The sequence below is a fragment of the Cydia splendana genome, chromosome 26, assembly GCF_910591565.1.
Source record: "Cydia splendana chromosome 26, ilCydSple1.2, whole genome shotgun sequence".
In the NCBI taxonomy this organism is placed as follows: Eukaryota; Metazoa; Arthropoda; class Insecta; order Lepidoptera; family Tortricidae; genus Cydia; species Cydia splendana.
Genome location: NC_085985.1, coordinates 8461519 through 8479313, shown reverse-complemented (window position 1 = coordinate 8479313; position 17795 = coordinate 8461519). Strand labels below are relative to the sequence as shown.

General features: G+C 39.3%; 1 protein-coding gene and 1 long non-coding RNA gene across 2 annotated transcripts in view; both read right to left on the bottom strand.

Moving 5' to 3' along the window:
• Positions 1-17795, bottom strand: part of LOC134803352 (uncharacterized) — an 86920-nt gene that overhangs the window by 59029 nt on the left and 10096 nt on the right. Inside the window, exons 2-4 of the mRNA XM_063776152.1 lie at positions 5344-5445; positions 4612-4741; positions 3375-3460 (exon numbers count right to left, since the gene is read on the bottom strand). Coding sequence (XP_063632222.1) covers positions 3375-3460; positions 4612-4741; positions 5344-5445 — 318 coding nt within the window. The remainder of the gene's footprint in view (positions 1-3374; positions 3461-4611; positions 4742-5343; positions 5446-17795) is intronic.
• LOC134803510 (uncharacterized) lies at positions 12524-13454 on the bottom strand. Its single transcript, XR_010145998.1, has 3 exons — positions 13364-13454; positions 13044-13127; positions 12524-12611 (listed from the first exon to the last, which is right to left on the bottom strand). It is a non-coding gene; the product is annotated as an uncharacterized LOC134803510 (long non-coding RNA).

Below are 17795 nucleotides of genomic sequence, written 5' to 3'. Positions count from 1 at the left end.
AAAGGCAATGATGTAGGATGTGGGATCTATGGTGAGAGATCTAAGCTCAGAGCTAGCGTCAGCATGGGCACATTGGCCTCAATCTTCCAGGCAGAAGTCTTCGCCGTCAACAAATGTGCGGCGATCAACCTGGATAGAAACCTAAGACACCATCGCTTATCTACATCAACTCAGACAGCCAGGCTGTTCCGCTGGCACTAGAATCCCTTGAGTCAAACTCAAAACTAGTCCAGAACTGTAAAACAAACCTAAATGCACTGGTTTACTCCAACAAAGTTACACTTAGATGGGTACCAGGGCACTCCGACATTAACGGAAACGAAGAAGCGGACGAACTTGCTAGAAAGGGCGCAGACACACCCCTGGTCGGCTCAGAACCCTTCTGTGGAAGCACAAAACGAGATGCATATTCTCTGCTCAGCAACTTAGAAAAAACGAGAGCAATCGATTGGTGGAAGTTCGTTAAAGGACAAGAACACTCGAAAGCTCTGATCAAAGGGTTCAACAGCAAAACTGCTAAGGAGCTTTTAAGACTCAAAAGGCACAAAACCTGCGCGGTGACCAGAATACTGACTGGACACTGCAAGTTGAACAAACATATATGTTTCAAATTGGCAAGAAACAAGATGCGACATGCAGGTTCTGTCAGGAGTCAGAGGAGACTGCAATGCACATTCTCTGTTCTTGTGGACTACTAATGTCAAAAAGAAGTACCTACCTAGGGCGACACGTAGTGCAACCCTATGAGGTACAAAACATTACGGCCCAAAGAATCTGGAACTTTCTGGATGCAACGGGCATTAGTAATGAACTTAAAGGGCCGTCACAATAGATCAATGCTGGTCAATGCGACACTCAAAGGCCCACAACACCACAATAATAATAATAATGTCCCGCGGGGGCAGCTTGTGGCGAGCTGACGGTGAGTGACGACACCGCGGACCCCTATTCCAGAGGGCCCTGTCATCTGGCCCTCGCCTCTGTGCTTGCCTTGATTGGCCGACCAGAATGGAGTCGCAAGAGCGGGACCTATGCTCCAGGTTGGAAGTGTAAAATGTCATAACGCCGGCGGCCTGCTGAACGGATTACCGGGATCTGGCTACCGCAGACTCACCTCTCGACAACCTCACAGCCACTCCAAAGTGTTGCCCTGTTGTCGCACTGTGCGTGCGGCCATTGCGGGGCCCACTCAATGAGTTGGCGAGTCACCACCTGTCATTTACAATTTTGAGACTGATTGTCACGGCAGGTGTCCGCTAGTCTCTCCCATAGCCCATTATCCAGTCCATCCAACTTTCAAATCTATAGCCCATGACCTTAGTTCCCATCGCAGCACAAAAGTGCTGCACTGTAATAGTCTTTGCACCTGGCGGGGACCATCTCCGGATGTATCACATTGTGCGTTCGGGGATAGTATCCACCACATGTATCCCTTGCTTTTAGATTAACGTGCCTTAAAGGGCCTCTGCGCTGTTGGCTTCGTCCCCACGTACGCCTCCCAAAGGTCCGGGACCCCATGGTCCCGAGATATGGAAAAGACATGCAAATAATAATGTTAATTTTATCACATTTATAATACTTAACTCTGTTGGCGAAAGTTTTACCAACATCTTTATTTATATATTTAATATATATTTGTATATATATCACTTCCAGAAGTAATTTATTAATGTAATTTACAACCAGAAGAATAACAACTTATCAAAAATCATCTAAACATACTTAAAAATCCTAAACGTTGCATACCGCTCTTACAATGCAGGTACGCCGCGCGACACAAAACATTTTTTTTAACAGAGTTATGAAAAAAATTGTTTGACAAGTTTACTATTCTGTATAGTAGGATAACTGGGCTATTCACAGGTATTTTTTTTCTAGAGTAAATCCTCATAGTTTAATTTTTTTAGAGGATTTACGAAAAAAAAAATTAAATGTTTTTTTTTTAATTTTGAATTTCTTGATTTTTTTGTATGGGTGAGTGAGAATTTAGTTACAGAACTGAATTCTTCATCCTCGAATTACACGAAAAAGACTCCAAACTTGATATAGTTGCGAGATGTATGCAGATATAAAGCTTAGAGTGAGGCGCGCCGGAGGCACTTTTACCCCCCCTCCCCTGCCCACCTGCTGGGGGGAACTTCTCGGCAACCGGGCTTAATCAGCTCAGATCACCCCCAGGAACACCTGTTCCAAGCGGTTTGCTTTGTCTCCAAAATGCAAGGTGGTGGACCTTAGATCTCCTGCTATTAATGATCAAACGAACTATAACTTTTTCTATAAATAAATTAGAGAAACTTACATTTTGGGTGGCATTTCCTTTAGTTTACACAGCAAATCAGTATTTTTCTTCGACTTGGTTTGTATTTTCACTAAATTCACTGAATCATGCGCGTACGCGATGCTTGTCAATGTCAAGTGAATTGTCAGTTGAGAAAACACGATTATCCGTGCATGTTATAATGTAAGTCAATTTGTATAAAGCTGTCACTCATTTAAACATTTTTTAATTTGGAAGTGTAGTAATAAAACTAACTATTCGTTTTCAAACATCGTCCGACACACGTCCGACATTTTAATAAAGCCAGGCATTAAATGGATTTTTCATAAACTCTACGCATAGACAATCGTGGTCACTTACGAATGATAGTGGATAACTTTATACGATATCGACGTGGTATTCTTATCGTAGCCCGTAACCATGTTCAGCAAAACGATAAAAATACGACTATCGTTAAAAGACGACAGTAGATTCCACGCGCAATATGATATAACCTTGCTATTTCCGCGATTTCGTCGCTTTGCTACAGGTACGAGTAGCTACAAGTACATGCGTTCCACACCAATTGTGGTGGCTAGCCCACAGACAAAACATCCTCCAGACTCAGCATAGTCGCGCTACCCCCTCTGCCACGCATACGGTAATTTTACTCCATGTTCGAGTCGAAAGTGTCTTTGTGTGACGTCCGTGAACTCGTTCGTCGTTTGAACGGACCAATCACGGCACGGGACTTCGCTCACCTCGTCCCGCGCACCCCCGCATTTTTGGCATCATCAGTTGCATGAAATAATTGCTCTAAACTCGGTCTAGAGGATTCCTAGTCTATGGGCTAGCCATAAGCCGGGCGTGGCGCTGTCGCCACCTAGCGGCCATATCTGTGCTGATCGTAACAGACGCGTTTTGTTAGAGAGTGAGTCTTCTGTACCTAGTACTATTATTTATTCTGTGCTATAACTTAAGGGGCCCACTGATTAACAGTCCGCCGGACGGTATCGGCCTGTCAGTTAGAACAAAATTTTTACAGTTCCGAACAACTGACAAGCCGATACCGTCCGGCGAACTGTTAATCAGTGGGTCCCTTTAGCTTCGTACTTACCTCATTTAGTTCTGTAGTGAAGCAACTTTGCACTTGTTGTCCAAACTGGCATAGTGCACCTTCATTTGCATTGACGACACTTGGTGCTGCAAATAAACTCAATTATATCGTTCTGAGTCCCAATGTCCTTTTAAAGGTACAAAATCAAATAGAATTTTGAACTTTACAGCAATAACAGAAGGTTCCAAATTAAAAACTGCGATAATGACTCAGGGAGTCAGGAGGATATATGTACTTATTGATCAGGAGGATATCGGTTACTGCAATAGTTACTCATGAAATATAATTTTTCACCACACCAGCTCGGAAAGGCTTACTTTGCACTTCAAAAACTGATAGCAATTTTGCATTTTATTCACATTGTGAGGCAAAGTAATCAAATGCAAATTTTGAGTTGTTTTCTTATGTTTGCTAGTAGAATTGACTTTTAAATGATGATTTTGGATGATAAATATTTAATAACATTATTAATTTGGATTTGATTTTGTTTGATTTTTTACATTTAATATTTGCTTCGGGTTGGTGTGGCGAAAAAATTCGTGGTCACTCGGGGGCAAATTTTGTTTAACCTTTGAAACCCTCGCTCAAGATTCTATTTTTCGAACCACTCGCTAGGGGCTATTCATAAATTACGTCATTTCAAATTAGGGGGGGGTCTGGACATCGGATGATGGTAGCATAACGTAGGAGGAAACTGGGTCATTCGAATTCGAAGCATGATTTCTGGATGATTTTAGGGGGGGGGGGGGGGGGGTCAAAAATCGATGACGTAATTTATGGACAGCCCCCTACGCTCGTGGTCAATTTTGGAATCTTTCGCTTGCTCGGGTATCAATATTAGCACGAGCGGTTAAACAACAACTTTGCCCCCGAGTGAAACAAATAACTATTGCAAACGTTTTCTGAATTGGAACCTTTTATAGCGGTCGGTCGTGGCGACTGTGTCATTTCAATCATAGACAGAGAGAATCATACTATCGTTGCCATACGCTGCGTCACGTAAGCGAACAATTCGCGAACGCGACGCGGCGCGGCGCGGCGGGCCCAAGGCGTTCGCGTTCGCAACGAGATCGCCCACGTAGGATACTTCTATAGGTATCAAAGGATTTTATTCACCCCGCGCCGCATCGCATCGCTTCGCGTTCGCGTGTTGTTCGCCTACGTAGTACGCTACACTAGTGTAAGTACATTAGGTAAGTTTTCTTTTCTGCAATAAAGTTTAAATAAATATATTTACTTCGTTCGGTGCACGCTGCTGCTATTTGGTTGGCTTCATCTTGTGTGAGTAACTCTATGTCTACTGGAAACTTCAACCATTCTAGCATTCTACTCTCCTGGTAGGTTAGAACGCCTTTGTCGGCTTTTACCTGCAAAGTACAAGCTATAAGAAACTATAGAAGCAATATGCCAATTTATGACTATACTGTAACCTGCTATTGGGACTCGAGACAATCGTCTATAGTAGGATAGTAGGGCAGCCAAGAGAGGATTTTTTGGAGTAATCAAATTACAAACTATGTGCAAAATGTACAATAGCTGCTAATAGGGACTATTACTGCAATGTTTTGCCGCCAGAGTGCAGCACTAATTTGTTTACAGACAGATTATAAATGAAATATAAAGTGGCCTGCTTTTTTGCAGCTGGGTGTACCTCCGTGCAGTACCGTCTTTACCATAAGGGCACACGGGGCCCGTGCCCAGGGCCCCCATCCTCAGGGGGCCCCGAAGGACAGTCAGTAACAGCATATTCGATTACCCATAATAAATAGAAGATCATAGTTAAGGAATTTTTTGTATGGAAATAACCGCGGTTTTGGTTAAAAACCGATTATTTCCATACAAAAAATAACCGATTTGCATTCCCTAATCATAGTAGAAAAATGTTAGTTTAATTAGCTTTCTTTACTTTCCAAAGCCCCAAATTCTTATGTGATAAAAATCCGTGATAAAAATTACCATCAAAACTTACAATTTCCATCTTCTCAAAGACACACCACATTAAACATTGAGGTTCCTGCTCTCGGCATTCCACAAATATCCAATTCCATATTTTAATTAACTCGTCCTGTGCCTTGAATTAACCGGGAAATAATTAGTAGGAATAGTAGATAAGGGGGCATGGGCATGATAGGGTTGTTGACACGTGTTGAATGTTATAACTAAATCTAGTTAAAATAAATAAGTAAAGTAAAGTAGGTAAAGGAATTCTTTATCAGTACGCACATATACATGTATATGATTGTGACTAGTCGTATGCCTATTGCCTAGTATTAACCACCTTTTTCATTGAAACACAGAAAATAAAAGGAAATACCTTGTAAAACTAAAGACCTCTTCAGTCGCATATTTCATTCATGATTCCATCGAATATTCTAACAGTTGAAACTTGAAGCAATTCCATGGTAATCCATAATAGGTATCACGTGTCTTTCTTTTTTTTTATCTTTATTTTAACTTAGAAATAAACCCTCAGGAAATAATCAACAACAAATTAGTATTGACGTTGACAATAAAACTGTCATCAGTTGACATCAGTGACAGCTCGACGTTCCGTTACGCTGATGCTCTAGTACAATTTCGAAACATAAAATCTAAAAATTCATAAGATAAATAAAAATATTAAAATAATTAATTCTCTAAATTCCGGATGTCTTAAATAATATATTAGATACTAATAAACATAAAAAACTTCAATACAGGAACGTTTTTCAGAAGTAAACTAAAAATATCTCAAAGTAAAATAATGCTTACAAATTCGTACGTGATGAGTTTTCGAACGTTCCCTTTTATCATAATTTAGTCTACTCCAACTGACTACTCTACTATTGCCTATGAATGTGTGCGTAGATGTCATTAAAAATAGCTCCGTCTTTCTCTAAACTGCGTGAGTAAAAAGGACATGATTTTTGATCTGAAGTAAGCAATAGTGAACCTTAATATTTAAGACATATGGTTTAGTAAACAACCTGGAACTTATGATCTTTCTTCTTGAATCAAACCTTGTTACACGCCACGAGGTTAATGACATCTTCCTCAGTTCTGGTATCCTGGTACTTTTGGTAAACGTTTGTCTCAACAAGACACCTGTTGTCGGTTACCCGCCCGAGGCAAACGACCTCTTCTGCAATTCTGGCATCCTGGTACTTTTGGAATAGTGTTTATGCCATTAAGTCGCCGTTATGTCGCCAATATGTCGCCGTTATGTCGCTAATATGTCGCCGTTATGTCGCTATTATGTCGCCGTTAGGTCGCCGTTATGTCGCCAATATGTCGCCATTATGTCGCTATTATGTCGCCAATATGTCGCTGTTATGTCGCTATTATTTTGCCGTTATGTCGCTATTATGTCGCTATTATGTCGCCAATATGTCGCCGTAATGTCGCTATTATGTCGCCAATATGTCGCCGTAATGTCGCCGTTATGTCGCTATTATGTCGCCAATATGTCGCCGTAATGTCGCCGTTATGTCGCTATTATGTCGCCGTTAGGTCGCCGTTATGTCGCCAATATGTCGCCGTTATGTCGCTATTATGTCGCCAATATGTCGCCGTTATGTCGCTATTATGTCGCCGTTATGTCGCTATTATGTCGCCGTTATGTCGCCATTAAGTCGCCGTTATGTCGCCAATATGTCGCCAATATGTCGCTATTATGTCGCTGTTATGTCGCCGTTATGTCGCCATTAAGTCTTTCTAGGTAATGTCGCTATTATGTCGCCAATATGTCGCCGTAATGTCGCCGTTATGTCGCTATTATGTCGCCAATATGTCGCCGTTATGTCGCTATTATGTCGCCGTTATGTCGCTATTATGTCGCCGTTATGTCGCCAATATGTCGCCAATATGTCGCCAATATGTCGCTATTATGTCGCTGTTATGTCGCCAGTTGTCTTTGTTTTGATTCATGTCGCCAATATGTCGCTGTTATGTCGCCGTTATGTCGCCATTAAGTCTTTCTAGGTAATGTCGCTATTATGTCGCCGTTATGTCGCCAATATGTCGCCGTTATGTCGCTGTTATGTCGCCGTTATGTCGCCATTAAGTCTTTCTAGGTAATGTCGCTATTATGTCGCCGTTATGTCGCCAATATGTCGCCGTAATGTCGCCGTTATGTCGCTATTATGTCGCCAATATGTCGCCGTTATGTCGCTATTATGTCGCCGTTATGTCGCCAATATGTCGCCGTTATGTCGCCGTTATGTCGCTATTATGTCGCCGTTATGTCGCCAATATGTCGCCGTTATGTCGCTATTATGTCGCCGTTATGTCGCTATTATGTCGCCGTTATGTCGCTATTATGTCGCCGTTATGTCGCCAATATGTCGCCGTTATGTCGCCAATATGTCGCCGTTATGTCGCCATTAAGTCGCCGTTATGTCGCCAATATGTCGCCGTTATGTCGCCGTTATGTCGCCGTTATGTCGCCATAGTAAAAAGGTATAAAAGGCCGGTGCGGAGCGTTGGGGAATCATTCATTCTTCGACCGGGCTAGCAGTGACTCTGGTTTTCGGGTGTAACGTAGTGCGGGGAAGTGAAGTTTCTCCGCGACTTTTTCTGTGTTTGTTTTTACTTGGAATTATCCTAGTGAATTTAAACTTAGAATTTGTGTCTGTGCTTGGTTTTGCGGGGATTTTAATCGTCGTAACGCTAAGTTTAGACTGTTGTGGAGATTCTTTACTGCCATGTGTGGGTTTTTAGTTATTGTGAAGTTTTCTCTACGCTGTGTGTTCTAAGTGCCTTCATGTTATGCAGGGACAATGTCAATGCATGGCCGGGGCTTGGAATTGTGTCTGTGTTTGGTTTTACGGGAAGAAATTCTCGTAACGTTAAATATAGATAACGGTGTTTAAGGGAATTTCACTTATTTGTTTAGTTAATTTAATTGTGTAATAACTTAGTTATATTAGTGCTTTCTATGGGGTATTTTTGATATTTTAAAAGCCAGATCATTGTTTGGACTGACAGTTTGTCCAGCTAACCATTCACTCCGCCTAACGGTGCCAAAGGATTGGATGGTTAGGAGTCTATTGCTCCAAGTTTGAGAGGTCTTGGCGTCTCTTTTATATCAACATAAGAGACGAATTATCTCACTAGTCTCAAGGCCCAGCTGTTTAGATGGATGTGGGGACGTCACGTGCGCGTCATCCGGAGTAATCTGGGCCCACTGAAGTCGACAGTAATTGAGACTAGGTCTCCTATTAAATTTATTTATATATTTCGGTGCTCCGGTTCATGCTAGTGCTGGTTGCGGGGGCAGACTTCTGTCGTGACTGATATTACACTTAGTCTTTGTTGTGGCAGAGTTTCCCTCGTGATTAGTGCGTGTGTGTGCTAGGGTACTGATCCACTTATATACACGGAATAGGGCGACTTATTCTTATCCACCATGCCCGCGGGCGATAAGGAGGGAGTCAAATACACTGGCCTGTAGGTTGCCTTCTCGGTTTCGCCTGCCGAACTTTACAGCTTCTCGTAGGGACCACACTTGCGTATATTACAAAGCATTAGGTCGATGGTAAGAACGAACTATGCTTTGAATGTACTAGATTAGGGACAATGGGTAGAGTTAGGGTAGAATCACACACTCATTTTATTGTTTATTAGGGTTCTTTTTTTGTTCTGGTCTATACAATTGATATGGTTGATATATATTTCTCTTTAAGGGTTTAAAAATATGGTTTCTTAATCCTAAAATACGAGTGTTTAAAAGGTGAAGGGTTCATCTGCCTAAATCTTCCTAATTTCTCATTTGTATGGGGAAAGAACCAAAGTTTCTATAAATTCTTATTTCTATTTTTCATTTCTGGTTGTCTGGTGTAGGGACGAGGTACTGAGTAATATAATCAGGTAATACATACAACAACATACAACATAATCTCTTAATTATCAATCTGGATTTAGGAACGCAAACTATTCTGTGATTGAAGAACGGTTTGCTTTAGGGAACCTTTGTCAGGCAAGAGCAGTACAAAGGATAAATTGAGTGAATACTCAATTTCGGCCTCGATTAAACATAATAATTAGTGAATAAACTCGGTACTTCGTTTATACATCTAGAAAACTAGGAATTCTGTCTAGATTATCAGCTCTGGGGAATGGGACTAAGGGATTAGCATCCCTAGCTTTTGAATATAAAAAAAGATTAGTAATTATGATGATTGATGGATACTTTGACACTTCTTTTCATCATCATCTAGGTGCGCTTAAGTTACGAAGTGTTGGTCATAGCCCTTCTGGCTAAACTGGTAGGGTAGGTGTTCCGATTAATACTTGCAAATCGGACTAAGAGCTTCCAGACCTGCATCGGGCGTACGGAGCAGCACGTGTGGTTAAATCACACATCGTTTAGAAGATGATAGTTAATTATAATTAACCTTGAAATGCTAGGGTGTAAAAGAGCTTATCTCAGGAGTGCTGCTTCTATGTTATCCCGGGAGCTTAATAGGTGTGGCAGGATTTTACCAACAACATTTTTATATATTTTATATCATCATATATGCTGCAATACTTAAATACATTATAGTAAATTTTACACCATCATTTACGTTGCACTAATAAATTCTAATAATTTTCTATTTTTGTAATTCATTTTTCTTTAAATTATTTCTTACTTGCATAAATAATTATTTTATTACCATAAATATCTGTTCTCAAAATCTAGGTAATAATAAATAAAGTCAGAGTCCAAAATTTAGCTGATACTCATTAAAGAATTTGAGGTTGCTGCGGTTCACTTCAAGGGGTCCTAACCACTAGCTAGACGATCACATGGCCATATTTTAGGGGTAAATCGAAAGGGGATGTTATATTAAGGTAGGTTAGGTAGATAAGAAAGGGGGGAGGTACATTTTGGTGAAACCGTGACGCAGGATGTAGTTTACCTGGGTTACTACGGTTCTTCAAGGTATATGTATGTAAAAGTAGCCTTTCAGGCTACATTTTGTTGGCGTGAAATGGAATGGGTACACTTGATTTTGGACTCTGTTTTTATTATGGTTTAAATAAAAGTCATAAAGCATTCATTTTATTATTCAATAGTTATTATGTACACGTAGAAAGGTCTTATATAAAAGTCATGAAACATTAAGTTTATTATTCAATAGTTACTATGTACACAAAGAAAAACTATTACTATACTATTACTGTAGTAAGGGTTACTATCCGCAGGCGAAAACAACGTAATTATCTTAGTCGGTTTATTTATTACAACACTAACTATGTACAATTACTCGTAACTTGTGCGTGGCTGCTGTGACCTCAGCAGGGGTATGCAGGGGTATGCATGTGCAGCCAACCAAGCATTAATCTTCTCCTAACATTTAAAAACTATCGGTAATTTGCATCTCGGATATCAAGATTCTACGTTGACACGTCGTTGGCGCGTTCTATCTCGGAGGCGGCGCCATCTCTTGACGAGTTTGGTACTACATTTTTTACTCGTTCTCTGCTCGCCGTAATTAGGGATTTATTTTCATATTCCTCAGCTTAAGATGTTTGTCATCACTACTAATGATCCATCTTCTTGCGTCTTTGATATCTGAAAAATAAAGTAACAAAATTAAAGCCTATGTAGTATAACATTAGCACTTATTAACGCTTATTTTAAGCGAAAACAATCAGTCTTATTTATCTCCTGTCATACATTCATTAAGAAATTAGCTTCATTGCAGGTACCAATAATAAATAAATAAATATTCTAGGGACAATCTTTCACATATCAACTTGGCGTCAGGCTAGGCAAAGTTTGTACTGCTGGTACTAGGCGGCGCAGTACATACTTGTATAGATAAATACATACTTAGATTAACAAATAATGTCCATGACTTGGAAACGCATATTCGTGGTAGATGCGCCTTTGCCAGGCATCATTTGTAGACATACTTCAGGTTGGGTTAGGAGGCTGTTACCATAGTCTAGAGATAAAATTAGTTTACCTAAGTTAGCCTAGGATGTGGTCAGATAAGATATCTAGTTGTGTAAGCACATATACTTTAGTCGAAAAATCATGGGGGCGTGAAACTGTTCATTTCACGTAGGCTTTCTTGAAATATTAAAGAACCGGGGGCGTATTACAAATATATACATTAGTTGTTAAATTATGGGGGCGTGTAATTGTTCATTTACACGCAGGAATACTAAGCCACTGGGGGCGTATTTCACAACTTTCATATTCTCCCATCTTAAATGTCGGCAATGCATTTGCAACCACTCTGGTTATGCGAGGGAACAGTAATCATTCACCACCGGGTAATTTGTCTGTTATTTTGCCCTCTATATCATAAAAAATAAATAGCTGTAGGTACTTATATGTCAGAACATTGGAGTTCCATCTTTGTTACATGCTTTGTTTACTGATAAGCTGTCACTATAATAAACTAGTTAAGTTACAGATTGCATAATATGTATGTACGGTCCTGCATAGGCCTGTCAATCATAGAGTAAGAGTAAGAAACAGATATTACAGATAATTCAGTTAGGTTTTATTTGCTTCACGTGTGGGTCCGAATGACAACCACACATGCTAGTAATAAGCTTAAATTTCATTAATGTACGAAAACATCATACATTTGCTACCGTAGGATAAGAAAAATGAGCATTATGTATGTGTGAGCTTGGATTTGAATAGGAAATAGTATGTTAAGACTATTTTTAGGCCAATTTATGGATATTTAGGTTAAGAAAACAGTAATAGTACATGCTGCAATCACTATTGGAGCATAAGTAGAACATACACATTTGTATGAAAGTTTATCTACATATTTTTCAGTACGGAACCCTAAGAGTCACAACATTTATCGAGAACAGCGCTGAGATATGTATAGTTTACTGGTTATAGTTATTACTATTATTTACAAGGACTTTTTCGAGCTGCCTTGTAAACCTCATTGTCATTATCAAAGCCGCTCAAATAATTTCATGAAAATCAATTGAGAAATGCAACACGCCAATTAGTTGGACGAACAGCGTGCATACAAAGACATATTTGTAGTATGAAGGTAGCTTGTTAACTTAGGATCACAGTACAGTTCTGCTGACGGTACTTTTTATTGTATTTTGATTGCGATCAAGTAATAGTTAGTCGGTAAGCTAGCACGCTAGTACCTACGCTCTGCAACACGTTTTCTATTTTCTTTCTTGTATTCATTGAAGGTTAGAGCGACCTTAGCAGCAAAATTCTTGAGATGCCGCCATCGAACAGGAGTCTTAAAGTATCAGCAGTCAGAGGTTCTTGGTAGCCTGGAATAAAATAGACAAGTATTAGGGAAAATTCAGAGAAAAGAGTTGGATGAGTACAGTAATAGTAGTAAAATATCAACAGTCGTTCATTAGAGGGGGCGCGTCATTATTTTATTGTCAAATACACTCATAGGAAATATTAGGTTTCACAAAAGTAGACTAGACAGTACTTAAATTCTTCAAAATCCAAAAAAGTTTGAGAATCTTTGCCTTACAGGGCACATTTCCATAAAGTGAGGTCACAAATAAGCTAGATTAAGTTACTTAGTCAACAAAATCATAATAGGATGTAAGGTTAATGGCAGTTTTCATATCTCTGATCTTTCATCCGGAACCTCTTCGCTCATTATTTTGAAATATTAGAGTCAGACATAAGTTAAGAGTTTTTATAGCTTATGATAAGTTTGGTATTTATATAATGAAATAAAATACCCGTCATGACTGGAGACAGTCTATACATGTACATTGAAGGCAGGCATATTGTTACTGCGGAGCGATGCCATTTCTCCGGGAACTCTGAAATTGATAAAGTATAAAAGTTAGCTAAAGTAGGGTATATATAAGAGAACCTATTTATAAGTCTCATTAAAAGTGTTTATTATTTAGTACAAGTAGGGTCTTTACAGTCAAGATAAAAATAAAATCAATTTTTATTTTATTTTTGAGAGCAATGAAAAATTTTGAAGTTTGTTTTTCTAGGTACATATGTATATGTTACAGTAGCTTTTTAGTAGCATGGGTGTTATACTTACTAGGGGACTGTTGAAAGGCTCGGAAGAACCCATGAGGGCATCAATGGAAATTTGCTCCGCTCACTGACAACTAGGTATTGGGTTTCGGTTGCTGAAAAATAACAGCATATATTGTAAGATGTATTGCAAAAAGAGGCATATTTATGACAGGACTGGGGTTAGGCCCACATATTGTATCAAATTTACCGGAAGACTGCGGGATCCTTTTGTAAAGAAAATACATATTTATTAACAAATTTTCATTACCATGCAAGAAATCTTGTTTATTTTTAGTTGACATTATCATATAATTATATTTTTAATATATTTCGCTCTTCTAAATTAAAAAAGTTAGTATTTCCGAAAGAAATTGACCCGGGTCATCTTTTTAGAGCGACAACATTTTTCAAATTCCAAAAGCAGTATGGTCAAACCAGTGAGTAAATGTCTAATAGTAGAAATATCATACTTACGTTTCACAGTTGTTTTGATTCATCGAAAATAGCAAGGGAGTCTTCACAGCAAAATTTCAACTTCTTTTCTTTTGATAACGATATATGTATACCGGGGTTCATTCTAATAAAGTTGTCAGCTTGCTGAAAAATCAAATATACTTTGTAAATCTTATTGCAGCAGAAAACAAACATGTAGTGAAGAACAGATATTACATTAGACAGACAGCATAAAATCAAAAATCAACATGTCATTCCTTTAATACTGATTTTTACTTTGATCACTTTCAAGTTTTGCAGAAAAAAAATGTGTTTTGTTGCTGAACAAAGAATAAAAATAAGGCAACTCACTACATTAGGTAAAAACATTACAAGCGTAATGATATGAAATTAGGGAAACCTTAATGTTTGTATTCGATAAGACCAAATAGATTTATTGATAGATAGGTCAATTTGTGATCAATTACTTTTCACTAGTTGATATTCTAATAAGCGAAACAGTTTTTAAATAGGAGCAACTTGTTTAATGAAGGAAAAATAATAAAATCTTACCTTGCTCAAAGCAACAGTTTCCACATTTAAGTCCATTCCATTCGCACTATCGACAGCTAGACTCATTACACATCCTTTGTACTAGATAGTTCAAACACTAGGTCATAGTTATGGGCACTAGACAGGTTCACAGAAAAATAGAAGACGCAAGCTGAGAAAAGGTCAGCCAAGCGGCGACGAAACAGAACTTTCACTTCATTCGTTTTATAGTAAATTCTTCAAGGGGCTATATTTTGGAAACCATTAGAGCATTCTTGGAGGCAATCCTTACTCGCTACATCGGGTAAAGCTTGCGTCGTGGTATTTTACTGTAGGAAATCATTGTGAAACAAACGCAATGGCTTGTATTCAAAATGGCGTTTTAATTTTGTTCTGAGCATGTTTTGAGCGATTGTCAGATGTTTAGGTATTTGATCAAAATGTCACCGGAAACTAAAGTAATTTTAATCATTAACATCACGATTAGTATACTTGTATTAAGGATAAATTAATTACGTTTCAAAAATAAGCATAATCTGAAATGACAGCAGTTATAATTTGCCAAAGACAAAATTTCGTTTCACTCATGTTTCACTGTTGAACGTTTATAATTCAGTCTCGAATAGTTATTCAAAACCACTTAGTTATTCACGCCATCTATCGGAATTGTTACTTAAGAAGTCGTACTAAGAACCCGACCAAATAGAGTGGGTTGTGCTTGGTATGTTGCCGGGAGTATTAGAATGTGTTTTTTATTTTGTCGCATTGCATGGACGCACGCGCACCCGTTTACACTCTCGTTCCGTGTCTCGTTTCGCGGCTCGTCTCGCCGCTTGTCTTGTACGCGATTGTAAATTGGTTATTAGTATTTTGTCTATCCGTAAAAACTTGTTCACACGAACGATTTCGTTTAGTATTGATAATAATTGCAAAAATCAATAGATAGCGATGGTAATGGTAGCCCCTCACTAGGTGACAGAACGGGACAGTCTTACGTATCTTTCAGTAGGAGTGGCAGCGAAAGCGCTATTATTGGTTGTCCTTGTTACAGTCTCATGTAGTTGCGTATGTTTTGTCCCTCACGGACGCGCGAGTATAGCACGTCTATAGGATTCTACCATCTATGACGGAAGATCATAGATATCGGAAGATAATGGATGACAGTCGTAATGGTGTTGCTACTCACAAAAACAATTATTGAAGAGTTATAGTTAAATTTATTCGCATTTCTATAGGATCCTATTCTAATCGTAAAATGAGACTGTAGATGGTTTAATAATGGAAATCCTTATGTGAGATAAATGAAAATCATTGTGAGGTTTAGTTTAAGAGCGCTCTTACAAGAAAAGTCGAAATAATGCAAAATTGATGATACTAGTCGACGAAATTCAGGACTTTGTGCTCATTATTAGAAACAATGAGTACTTGTTCCAGTAAAAGCGTCTTCTTATCTTTTTAAATATCGTTGTAAATATTAGAAAAAGGACTTATTAAATTAGTAATGATTTTTTTTCTGATGGTCGTTTCCGAAAAACCCCGTGAAGCACTGAATGGCGAGCTCTGATTTGGAAATGTTGAGAAGTTTACTCTGCTAAACCTGGCTATTTTGTATTACTAATACCCTGTACTTTAGGCATATCAAACGATATTTTTCCTACATACCTTTGAGAAAGAGAAAATCAAAGTAAAACGAACTCAATTTTCTCTCCGAAACAAGTGTCAATTCCTACGAAAATCTACTTAATATCGAAGTCATTTTCATACTCAAGCAATCTGCAACGTTTGCTTATACTGTTGGTATACATTAGTGTTTATGAAATTCTACTATAATTTTTTGGCAATTTTTTGAAAACTACTCTATATTACCGATGACGCGCGCTGCGCCAGCTCAGTGCCGCGGCAGAGCTTGTAGAGGCAGGACGTGTGTCGGTCGGCTCCGCACATTTTCAACGGCGACGACGAGGTTTTTTATCATTGTGTGCGGCGGGCGCCGTGTAAAACGCTATACTGTGTGCGTGTAAACCGCAACGAGAGACTTTGATCCTAGCACTGTTTTTATAGTATTATAATTTATAATGGTACAGTTTAATAAACTACCGGACAGGATTAAAAATATTTGAAACGACCTGACATTCTTTATGTATTTATTTGACTCAAGATAGTACTCAGGGTCTGATGATGGAGCTGGAAGGTGGTCACCGGTACCAATCAACCATGCAACTAAACCACTTCGTGTTTAGGCTCGTTTTATTCATCTCAACAAGATCTTTGACACAAGATAGTACTCAGGGTCTGATGATGGAGCCGGAAGGTGGTCACCGGTACCAATCAACCATGCAACTAAACCACTTCGTGTTTAGGCTCGTTTTATTCATCTCAACAAGATCTTTGACACAAGATAGTACTCAGGGTCTGATGATGGAGCCGGAAGGTGGCCACCGGTACCAATCAACCATGCAACTAAACCACTTCGTGTTTGGGCTCGTTTGATTCGTCTCAACAAGATCTTTGACACAAGATAGTACTCAGGGTCTGATGAGGGAGCCGGAAGATGATCACCGGTACCAATCAACCATGCAACTAAACCACTTCGTGTTTGGGCTCGTTTTATTCGTCTCAACAAGATCTTTGACACAAGATAGTACTCAAGGTCTGATGATGGAGCCGGAAGGTGGTCACCGGTACCAATCAACCATGCAACTATACCACTTCGTGTTTAGGCACGTTTTATTCATCTCAACAAGATCTTTGACACAAGGTAGTACTCGGGTCTGATGATGGAGCCGGAATGTGGTCACCGGTACCATTCAACCATGCAACTAAACCACTTCGTGTTTGGGCTCGTTTGATTCATCTCAACAAGATCTTTGACACAAGATAGCACTCAGGGTCTGATGATGGAGCCGGAAGGTGGTCACCAGTACCAATCAACCATGCAACTAAACCACTTCGTGTTTAGGCTCGTTTGATTCGTCTCAACAAGATCTTTGACACAAGATAGTACTCAGGGTCTGATGATGGAGCCGGAAGGTGGTCACCGGTACCAATCAACCATGCAACTAAACCACTTCGTGTTTGGGCTCGTTTGATTCGTCTCAACAAGATCTTTGACACAAGATAGTACTCAAGGTCTGATGATGGAGCCGGAAGGTGGTCACCGGTACCAATCAACCATGCAACTAAACCACTTCGTGTTTGGGCTCGTTTGATTCGTCTCAACAAGATCTTTGACACAAGATAGTACTCAAGGTCTGATGATGGAGCTGGAAGGTGGTCACCGGTACCAATCAACCATGCAACTAAACCACTTCGTGTTTGGGCTCGTTTGATTCGTCTCAACAAGATCTTTGACACAAGATAGTACTCAAGGTCTGAAGATAGAGCAGGAAGATGGTCACCGGTACCAATCAACCATGCAACTATACCACTTCGTGTTTAGGCACGTTTTATTCATCTCAACAAGATCTTTG